Source organism: Plodia interpunctella, chromosome 15, assembly GCF_027563975.2.
Source record: "Plodia interpunctella isolate USDA-ARS_2022_Savannah chromosome 15, ilPloInte3.2, whole genome shotgun sequence".
Taxonomy (NCBI): Eukaryota; Metazoa; Arthropoda; class Insecta; order Lepidoptera; family Pyralidae; genus Plodia; species Plodia interpunctella.
In genome coordinates this window covers 4194504-4206116 of record NC_071308.1, presented here as the reverse complement: position 1 = coordinate 4206116, position 11613 = coordinate 4194504, and the positions used below count along the sequence as shown (strand labels likewise).

General features: G+C 34.2%; 2 protein-coding genes across 2 annotated transcripts; one reads left to right on the top strand and one right to left on the bottom strand.

Moving 5' to 3' along the window:
• Positions 1–265: 265 nt before the first annotated feature.
• Positions 266–6874, top strand: IntS3 (Integrator 3). The gene is made up of 5 exons (XM_053755890.2): positions 266–478; positions 643–3279; positions 3517–3642; positions 4087–4215; positions 5157–6874. The coding sequence occupies exons 1-5, from the start codon at positions 404–406 to the stop codon at positions 5220–5222; spliced, it is 3033 nt and encodes a 1010-aa protein (XP_053611865.1). The 5' UTR covers positions 266–403; the 3' UTR covers positions 5223–6874.
• Positions 6875–7640: 766 nt separating this feature from the next.
• On the bottom strand, positions 7641–11218 carry LOC128676020 (uncharacterized). Its single transcript, XM_053755912.2, has 5 exons — positions 10736–11218; positions 10350–10503; positions 9944–10044; positions 9577–9700; positions 7641–8948 (listed from the first exon to the last, which is right to left on the bottom strand). Exons 1-5 carry the CDS (start codon positions 10976–10978, stop codon positions 8845–8847), a joined length of 726 nt encoding a protein of 241 aa, XP_053611887.1. The 5' UTR covers positions 10979–11218; the 3' UTR covers positions 7641–8844.
• Positions 11219–11613: the final 395 nt, after the last annotated feature.

The window sequence follows — 11613 nt, the reverse complement described above, 5'->3', positions numbered from 1 at the left end:
ATTAATTTTAAATCATTAATCATCAACAAAAAGAAACAAATTATTATTATTGTGATTTGCACGGGTGATTTGACAATACTTTATGAGGAACGGGTTGGGGCGCTGCTGTATTTTATTTATTTATTTGGCTCTTTGCTCGTAGGTGGATCGCACACTTTTTTTATGAATCGATGGCAAAATATTAATATTTTTTATTAACAATGAAACGGAACGTTTCTTTACCGTCATTAAAACGCCATCTGGCGGTGAACTTTTACTTTTGTTTGTTCCACGGTGACACACGCACACATCCATGTTTTTGATTGTATTGCTTCATAAATATTTTTCGCCTACGATAGCCATGCAGGAGGCATCCTGTGCTAGATTTTTAGTAAATTAGGTAGTTTTTAGTATATTACATATTATGGAGCAGAGAAAATCTAATTCACCCAAACTATTCGTGTGCACCGCTATAGAAAACAAGGATGACATAGAAGAGGTAGTGTGTTCAATTTCGCAGTTTCCCAACAAAGAATCGTTTAGTCAGCCATGTACAATCACATTTCTGATATCGACAGTAGTGGCGCTGCTGTCTATATGGCGCGAAATTCAATTTCTTCTTGGATTTACAAGTTTGTTATAATGTTCTTTATTCCTTTACAGAGATACGAGAGATCTTATAACTTCTTTCAGTCATTGGTTGCCGATTGTAGCGAGAAAGAAGCTCATGATGCGTTAAATAATGCTGTGTGTAAGAATCATGAAGAAGTTTCACTGGGAATGCTTATGTCCATTCTCACAGAGCCTCACAATGCCACAAAATGCTATAGAGATCTTACCCTTATCACCAGAGATGGTCTTACATGTGTGCTCAATAATTTGTCTAATTTGATTCTAGACAGATACTTAAAATTTCAAGATACCACCCGTAATCAATTGTTATGGCTTGTAAAGGAGATGATAAGGAATGCAGTCACTGGTGTGGATAGTGTTTGTTGGAATTTGATGCGGTATGCATCTGGAGGTGATATCACCCCAAAGAATATAATCTTAATAGAATCTCTGTTGGACATATACATTGAAAACCGCACATGGTTGGATAAATCCCCTGTACTTATTTGTATGGTAGTGTACACATATTTAAGATTGATAGAAGATCACAATTTACCACATTTGGCAAATTTGCGTCAAAGGGAAGTCAATTTCGTAATTACTCTTATAAGAGAACGGTTTTCAGATGTATTAAATCTGGGACGGGATTTGGTGAGATTACTTCAAAATGTTGCTTGCATTCCAGAATTCAACCAGCTTTGGCAAGATATTTTGCATAATCCTAAATCTTTATGCCCCACTTTCACCAATGTCTTACAATTACTGCAATCAAGAACATCACGGAGATACTTACAATCTCGATTAACACCTGACATGGAGAGGAAGTTAGTATTTCTGACATCACAAGTAAGATTTGGTCACCATAAAAAGTATCAAGAATGGTTCCAGAGACAGTATCTAGCAACTCCAGAGTCGCAGTCTCTTCGGAGTGATATGATTCGGTTCATAGTTGGGGTAATACATCCAACTAATGAATTATTGTGTTCAGACATAATTCCAAGATGGGCAGTGATAGGTTGGCTGCTCACAACCTGCACTTCGAATGTGGCAGCATCAAATGCTAAACTTGCCCTTTTTTATGACTGGCTGTTTTATGATCCTGAAAAGGACAATATAATGAATATAGAACCAGCAATTCTGGTCATGCATCATTCAATGAGATCACACCCTGCAGTCACTGCCACACTGCTTGATTTTCTCTGTCGAATAATTCCAAACTTTTACCCTTTATATGCTGAGAAGGTGAAGCAAGGAATTTTCAATTCACTGCAGCAAATCATTGAAAAACGGGTGTTACCAAATTTGCAGCCCTTGTTCGATTCACCCAAACTTGATAGAGAGCTACGTACCACTGTAAGAGAAACTTTCAAAGAATTTTGTACTAATGGAAATGGTGAAGGTGTTTCTGGTATTCGCGAAGAAGGAAATGAAGAATTGCCAAGGGGAGGACCTGATGAGCCAGCATTTTCAGATGACGAAGATGATGACGATAAAAAGATGATGAATCCTGCTATAGTTGGAGCCGCTGCTATAGGAGAAGATACAGACGATGATGACTTGCCTTTGTCAGAGGTTAGGGCTCGAGAGCGACCTGAACTGGCTGATGCAATGCCACTTATATTAAGACCATTAGCAGAAACTCTCTTAGATGAGAGATCATCCACTGCAACTACTGCTTTGCTGAATGCATGTAGTGCTCCAATGCCAACACCTGTGGCCCTTGCAGACCTGGTCACAGCGGCCGTGCAGGACAACCCTCCATTGCATATCAATAGCAGTCCCAAACCAGCAGAACTTGATGCTGCATTGAACTCCCCAATATTTTCTATGTTCCCTTTCTTAATAGCATCTGGAGAAGGAGGAGAAGCAAGACGTAAACTAGTTCTAGAAACATTCAAAGAAATTCACAAACAAGATATATTTCACAATGTTGGATTTTACCTATTATTCTACTTGAAAGTATGCTATGAACGAGAATTGAGAGCAGAACGGGACGTGACTAAAAGAAGACAGATGAAATTCAAAGCGGAGTTGTATAAGGAATATTGTAGTTTTTTGGAATTAAAAATAGGCGAAAGTTTGGCAAATGACTTCGAAAAATGTCAGGAATGTGATGCTAATGTACTAGTTTGGTTGATACCAGACGTTTACAGAGAGTTCAAAGACCAAGCTCAAAATCACATAAGACTGCTTCACGCTATAGTATCCACTTTGGACGCCAGTCAATTGCAACATTTGGTTTGCCTTACACTGCAGGGGAATTTGATGATGTTTAAGTCTGATGACATCACCACAATGTTATCGACTAGCCTCGGCTGGGAGACCTTCGAACAATACTGCCTTTGGCAACTTCTAACTGCCCATGATATTTCAGTTGAAGATGTTTTACCAATCATACCCAACCTGTCCTATAAAGACCATTCAGAAGCGCTCACATCAGTATTACTAATGCTGAAGCAAGAGAAACCCAACACAGATGTTCTACGACAATTATTTTGCAGACCGTTAAATGAAGAAGACACATTTGTTGTGTCAACATTGATGTATTGGTGTCAGGATTATGAAGACAAAGTCGGGGATTTAATATCAGTTTTATTGAGCACACGATACCCAGGTACCAGCCCAAATAAAAGAAAACGTCCAGGGAAGCACAGCATACCACCGAATGCTCCACCCTCCGCCGAACTAGTGAGTAATACCACAACTTTTTTAGGAACATAAACACCTCAATATAAAGGCGGTAAATCAGAAATTTCTGAGAATAATGCGGATCGGCTGGCTGGATAGCTAAACGACTGTTTCGATTTTAGCTACTCTAGGCTAAGTGATAGAAACGTGATACTGGTTACGACTCACAAACCACTCTTAAAAACTTCGTAAATTTTTCTGACTTGACACTAATTACTTGTCTCATTATATTCACAGGTGCTCGGTCATTTGGAACAATTAAGGCTCTGCTGTTTGGAGCAAGATGATATGTCCCTTTTCAATATGCAGTGTATGCAGAAAGCATTACAGCAAGCGCAATCCAATAGTAGTGATTCATTACGGGTAAGTTACATTCATTTTATTAACAACTAGCGGCTGGTCCCTCGGTAAATAAAAACAATACATTATACACCTAAACCTAAAGCGTGAAAACCGCATGGAAATCCGTTCGGTAGTTTTCGAGTTTATAGCGAACAGACAGACGCAGCCGAGTACTTTTTATATAATGTAAGAAATGCTGACTTGTTCTCGTCAAAGATGAAATACTGATCTATTTGACGTTTTATATTGATATTCCCACGAGAATATTTATTTTTCCGGGATGAAGGGTACCCTATGTCCTTCTTCGTACTTCACAATAAATGTAGGTATGCAAAATTTTAAGATGTTTGGTTGAGCAGATAAAGCGTGAATAGGTAACAAATACTTTCACATTTATAATATTAGTGTAGTTAGGGTTATTGAAATATAAATATGGGTTTTAAATAATTTATTTTTATTTTTCAGAGACAATACAGTGATTTATTCTGTCTGGTATGGGAAGATGAATTGCCGATATCTAGGCGAGCTAGAAAACTGGTTTCTATGTCAATGCCCATCAACCAGAACTTGCATTCATCTAATGATGACAGTGAGGTGAGTTTTCTTCTTTTCTTTAGAAAATTATGTTTTATTCGGTATGACCGTACGACGACATAATTTATGCATTTTTTGTAACAGCACTCGATCACAAGTTACTGTAACTTTTAACATGTTTTTTTTAATATTTTTACTGTGTACTTTATTGTATTATTGGAAAAAATATATAAAAAAGAGAGAAAAATTACTTTCTTGTGGCATTCTTTCGCTGTGGTCGTTCAGACTTGATAGTAATTTGTGGCTTCGAGATATAATACATTAACGTAATTTAAAATGTGACGCGAAAGTTAATAAGCCGACCATTTTATTAATATTAGCCGGAAAACTGCAGTCACAACTAGAATCACGTATGTTATCAGGATTAACGCAAGCAAAAAAAGGTCAAATATATAATTTTCCTTGGCCTTATCAAAGGATTATTAACCTACTTCGGCCAGTTATAGATATAACTGGCCGTTTATTTTATATTATATATTATGGTGATATAACTGGCAATTTATGATAGGCACCTAGATAGGTGCCTATCATAAATTGTGATTTACATTATGTGGGTTTCACAAGACCTTAACTTTTCTCTGCATTTGAAATTACCCAAAGGCATCTGACATGATTTTTATGAATATAGCCACTTCGTGGCAGTAGCCGCATGCATGACTTTGGCGTATTTGTAAATAATATGCCGGTATACAGGTTTCCTCACGATGTATTTTCACTTGAAGCAAGTGGTGGTCTATGGAAACTACTACACATGTGTCAGAATGGTGATTGGTGGCCAACTCATGTGGCACGAGTAGGATTCGAACTTGGGACTTTGCATCTTAACTGCTGGACCACCGTCGCTTCAAATTTCTGGAGTGTCTACATTTATTTACACATTACATATCTACTATATAAAAAAATCAGCAGTGAGATAAACTTGCTATGCTATTGCTTTTCAGGAGGAAGAAATCGTGAAGCCTAAACAAGCTAAACGTCGAAAGAAGGCAATATCTGATAGCGATTGACATATCTTGTGTAAAAAGAACGGTAATTTTAAACACCAAAGTGCAACTCTACAATACAATCATTATTAGCATTGTTTTGAAATGGGTGGCCAATGATTTCTTAGAAATGTAAGAAGATACAATAAAGTATGGACCTAGTTTCAATTTAGATCATAACAAAACAGAAAAAAAACTGTGAGATTATGGCAAGGCAAACCAGGAAAAAAATTGTTGCGTCAAATTAAAATACATGTGTTTTTGTAAATATCAGCCGAATTTATAGGTACATGGAGTTCAACAACTTCAAAAAATATACTGGTTAAGATAGTTCAATTAACTTGGCTCGGTATCCAACCATTCCTCTTATTCAAAAACAACAGTGACTAATAGTGAAATCATTTTAATAATTGTAAACATTTACCTTGCCATTCATAAAAAAGTTAAAACATACTTTAAGCTAAAATTTGTTTTGTCACTATCACACTTTATAAATCAGAAATTTACAGAAATAGTATGTTTTAATTTTTTTGTGAGTAACAGGGTTAATATGTAAGGTTCAGCGTTAAAGTAGTAACAAAGATGATGTTTTTCCTATCACCTGTGAATCTTATCTTAATAAGTCGATTCGAATGTAGGTACCTAATAAAAATATATTTTTCTATAGACTTCTTCAGATACCATCATCATCCACATCTGGTTTAGAAATATGGCAATATTTGGCTGGTGTTTAGAAAACACTGTACCTATTTGTATAGGAAATAAGATATCAGAATTGACTCAATATGATTTGAATTGTGAAGTTTCGTTATTGCATTATTCATTCTTTTGTTATGTTATTATTTTTATATCCCCAATAAATGAAACAGCTATTTGTTAAGTTTGTTTTATATTTATTATGTATCTGAGAACTATAGGCCATCCTGTACAACAAAGTTTTGTTACCTCCTTTTTAAATATCCACACAGGTGCGATTCAAAGAATGGTGCCTCATTGTCAAATAATAATATGCATTGGTATGTGTAATTCCACAGTTCTAGCACGTTTTGGATATTTGCTGAAATTAAGTTTTCTTTGTGCACTGTATGATACATCATTTCGTGTTTTAGCATGACATGACACGGTATATGCACGAACTACATGTTTTTCCCCACATTACATATTTAAATAGTTTCAAGCGAAGTCGCATAAATATAAAGTAATTATTTACGAAAGGACGAAGCAAAGCTATCCTTTCCTTATGATTAGAATCGCTGAATAATTTAAGTTTCCATTTTAATTAAACTAGTGTTATTTCCGACAACTTTCTCGGAAATAATATGGAGTGATAAAGTACGTAATTTACGTTCGCTCATTACTAGCTCATACCACAGTTTTCACATGAATTCTATAGAAGTGACTGACAATTTTAATACAAAATGTTTCGTGCATATATTCTAAATAATAATGAAAAGGGTCATGTCATGTATTGTATATTTTATTTAGCTGTCCTTAAATTAGTCATTATTTGTAAAGCTAGGTACGATATTCGTGTACAGTCTTTTTAATTCCGCATACAGTGTCGATTTATTTTAAGTGTAAAGTAAGAGACCAAGATTTTTATTCAAAGGATATATTGTATTGATGCGATTTTCGAAATACGTTTTACACTAGGATCAATAAAGTATTTCCCCCTATGTCGACTTTTTCATTACCTCCATAATAAGTAAATTGGGAAATCAAATAAAAATATACCATAATTATATGCATAACACGTTTTAATCTCAAAAAATTAAAACATGTTGTTAGAAATATTTCAAGAATTTTCAAGAGTTTGAAAAACAAGTAGGTACATACCTAACTATAATAATTATTTTCATACAGTTTTCCATCACGTGGGTCAAGAAATTAACAGTAAAACAATCAATAGGGTTAAAACGAAATGTAGGTTAAATAGATAAAATAATCACTTGCTTTCATCGATTTGATTACTAGATGTATGCTTCCCATTAAGTACATTGAATGGAGGGGCCATAGCGAAATAGCTGCCTCTTCAGGCAGGCATGAAGAGGCATCTATTTCGCTTTTGTTTTGGTCGAGGGGTAGAACTAGTTATAGTCCCTCCATTCAAGCAGCACTTAATGGGAAGTATGGAGTAATAAGACTAGGTCTGCTTAGATTCCGAGCTAGACCGAGTCGTCTAGGTCTAGCTAGGAATCTTAAGTAGAGCCTAGCTAGTGAATCGTTGCAGTTGTCATGTCGCATTATTCTTATATGGGTGTCATAGTAATTTTGATTTTTATGTGTGCCCGCCATAGTGCGCATACGTGTAATACCCAGCAAAAATTTCGCGATTTGAATAGAAAATAATGTCAATCCCCTATGTCTATCATGCTTCCCCATATGAAGGTTGATTATAAGAACATAGCCAATTTACTCTGCTTATCAAAAATTCGAAACACATTTTTAGAATTAGATATGACCGGTTTTTATTAATCATGTAGCAATCAAAAACTGACACATAAAAGCTACTAGGTATCTATCTACACAATATTCACAAATATACAAGGTTTCAGCTACATGTAAAAACATCTTACATTAAAAATGGTCATTTGATAACACTTATAAAAACTAAAACGAGATATGTAACTTGCTATGATTAAAACTGGAATATAATTTTTGTCTTTTCCTTATTACATACATACACTCATTGCCACAAGTTTAGGAATTACTGAGTAGAAAACAATAGTGTTAATTTTCAAATACACTAGGGAATATTACTGCGGTGTCATCACGCCAGAGTGCAGCACCAGAATAAGATGTAAACCACTCCACAGATGTAGAGTAGACAGCGATTTGGACATTAACATGTCTTTCAATGAGCTTCCAAAGCATGGCAAAGTTTTTGACTTGTGTGTATTGCGCACCATGGCAACGGTTGGTTTGCATCGGTGCTGCCACCTGAGTAGTGGTTTGCGTAATATTCCCTATTGAATTTGTGAAAACTTTTATACAAATATAAACCCACAGCGAAAAAAAAAATAAACACAAAACCATACCCACTGATTTTTGGTAATATCAAACACTCAAGATAGGACACGGAAGTACATTATAAATGCTATGCATTATAAACTCTTGAACACTTCATATATTTTTTACTTAAGATTCTATTTGACCCAAACCAAGTTATAATATAATGTAATGGACGCATATTGTCAGAAATATGAACTAATAGAAATTGATAAGAATAACACTTCATTTCATCAATATTTTCCAACATGTCTCCACACCACCGGCAAGTGTGAGTACTTATTATATTATCACTAGTTGTTCACCGCGAACTTAGTCCTCGCGAACACCACAAATTTTTGATGAGTTTTTACAAATAAAAGATTTATCCGATTTTGTAACCTTACGAATTTAAAAATTCTATTGACAGATCCTACATACCTTTTAAATCATCAAAGTCAGACCAACAACGGTTCGAAAGTTATATCAAACAAACAAACACACATACAAAAAATGTGTTTTCGCTCCAAGTTGATTTGAAAACCTCACTTGCTTCGCTCACTTGGTCAACTGGTCTAAAACTGGAGTAATGTAAAGAGCTAATATGAATTTTCACAGATCTAACAATATGTGAACAATCAAAAATTATATCTTATGACTAAAGTTTCCCTTGTTTATATCTTTGTCTTGCTTGTGCCTTACTGTACTTTGACTTTTTTTCGTGTACTGGAGACTCCTTGTCCTCGGATGAATTATTTAGACCTGTCAATAGAAAATATTGTTGTAATTACCTACATTGTAATAGACGTCATCTGTCATGGAACCAGGGCTTCAGGCATCTGATGTTAACTCCATGTGTTCTCTCCAATAGAATAATATACTACCTAGGTACTCACTTACAAAGTTATTTTAACTTTCACTTCAACTATATAATATTATTACTATGAAAGTTTGCGAGTGTGTTTGTTAATTCGTCATGCTCAATGGCTGGGCTAATTTTTTTAGGTTTGTTATTGAGGTAACTGATGATGAACCTAGGGCACTTTTTAAACCGAAAGTGCGCGAAGAAGATGGTGCTAATGTGCATAAATTTGAAAACGTAAGTAGGAAAGTATATTAAAAAAAATACATGTGGATACACTTACTTACTTACACAGTTATTATTGCATAATAACTAATATCCAATTTTGTAAACTTGAAAATGTAGTGCTAAAAGCAATTTCTTCAAGGATTTAAAAACTGGAGATTCAGTTTGTTGAAAGTACTGATAAAATTTGACAATGGAATATATATTTTTTAAATATTCAGACAACCTATACAATTATAATCATAAAAATTAAATGATAAAATTCACTAACAAAACCTACATATGTAAGCAAATAATAGTTACCTAAATCTTCAGGAGGTTGTAATGATTTTCCCGCATTCCAAGTGGTCATTAAAGTTGCAGATTTTCCTATCGCCCAGCCCAGACCAGAGAGAGCAATGGAGAATGCTACCATACTCAAAGGATGCTGAAATAAACAAATTAAGTACCTAATTACATGAAATTATACCAGATTCATATTCTTACATTTTAGAATACTAATTTTCATTAAAACATGCCAACTTATGAAAGTCTTGCATCAATAATATCAAATTGTCACACCACAGTTCAAAAGCATATTTTTAGTTTTTGCTTTGCTTTTTTTTATTTATAAATGGATTTTTAAATTAAATGAATTACCTATTCATCATCTATTTATTTATTTACTTACTGTTAGTGTAGGATTTGCTGTTAGTGTGAAATCTAAAACAACAACACCTATGCCAGCAATCAAACCCAGACATGTACAAATCCATATTATGTTTTGATTGTCTGAAACAAAAATTCATATCACAAAACTTCACATCTAACAAAGAATTAAGTCCTATCTTATTGTACATCATTTTTGAGGACAAAGAATATGTTTAGACTAATAATACAAAATTTTGTACAGTGATTTTACTGATGATGTCTTCCTTAAAGTGGATATCCTCCTTACAATAGTAAAATCCCCTTCTACCTACTTTGTGACCTATCATATATCATTTGTTGCTACCCACATTGAATGTATGAAAAAAGGTTAAAATGTTGTTATCAACATTTTAACCTTTTTTCTAGTGACTTATAAATTTATCTACCTTTTATTTTTTTCTTTTGCATGTCAGTAATATTTTTTATGGACTCCATTAACTTTTGATTGTGTGGCTCCAATTGTAAGGCTCTGGTGTATGATATGATTGCTTCATCATGAAGTCCACTGGCTGCTTCAACTTCTGCTCTTCGGAAATAGCCCTGAAATAAATAGTACACATTTTGTCTATATTTTTTAGATTACACCGGGTATTATAGGCTAAAAAGAAGTATTTATACTATTTACAGATACAGAAAACTGTGAGGCAGATTGTATATGATTTAGTAACAGACATTCTCACCTCACTCACTTATATCCAAACTTTTGCATTTATGATATTAGTAAAATAAAAGAAAGTAAGATATTAATAAGTAGGTATAATATGGGTTTTACCTTAGCCCATTGTGGTTGAAGTCGAACTGTTTCGTTAGCATCTTGCAAAGCTAGATAATGCTGGTCCAACTTTAAAAATGCATAAGATCTATTACTATACAACACATAATTATTTGGATCCAATTTGATTGCTTGTGTATAATGAAGTACAGCTTCAATATATTTGGCGTCTTTAACACACTCATTTCCTTTACTTTTTAACTCTTCAATACTTTGAGATGATCCCTTTTTTGATTCGTCCATGATTATTGTTTATACTTTTGTGACTTAAATATGTACTTATCTAATTCATGTACTTGACAATAAAAGGAAATCAAATAAAAACTAAATGGTGTTTAACTTTTTCTTGCTTTTAAAACTCATTAATTGTAAAAATCCTGTGAAAAATCAGAAAATCCAGCCAAAATCGCGAATACTATATAAAAATGTACTCTGTGATCGCGAAGCGAAACTGGTTGTGGCGATGCTAGTCGTTCTGTCAATGTCGGCTGTCGGCGCTGTCAGTGTCAGTATCAAGACGTCAAGAGAAAAAAAAATGATTGCGGCAAAGTCAAACCAGAGATTAAAGCGCGCGGAGCCCTTTCACAATAGGTAGGTAGCACAGATGGTCTATACTACTCATGGAATTAGTATGTACTCCATCGAAGTACTTACTAAATCCAACTACATAGAATGCATTCCGAATCACGAAAACGACGAATAATATTAATATTGAATATAAAAGGAAGTCCTTACAAATATATATCCTCCTATATTTATATCAAGAACCGTAAGTACTGCATTTATGAGAACTAGTTATTCAGAAAAAGTTAAAGCATATTCATTTTATTAATTAAAAGTCAATTTACCTTGAATTAACTTTTGCCTTTTCTGACAAA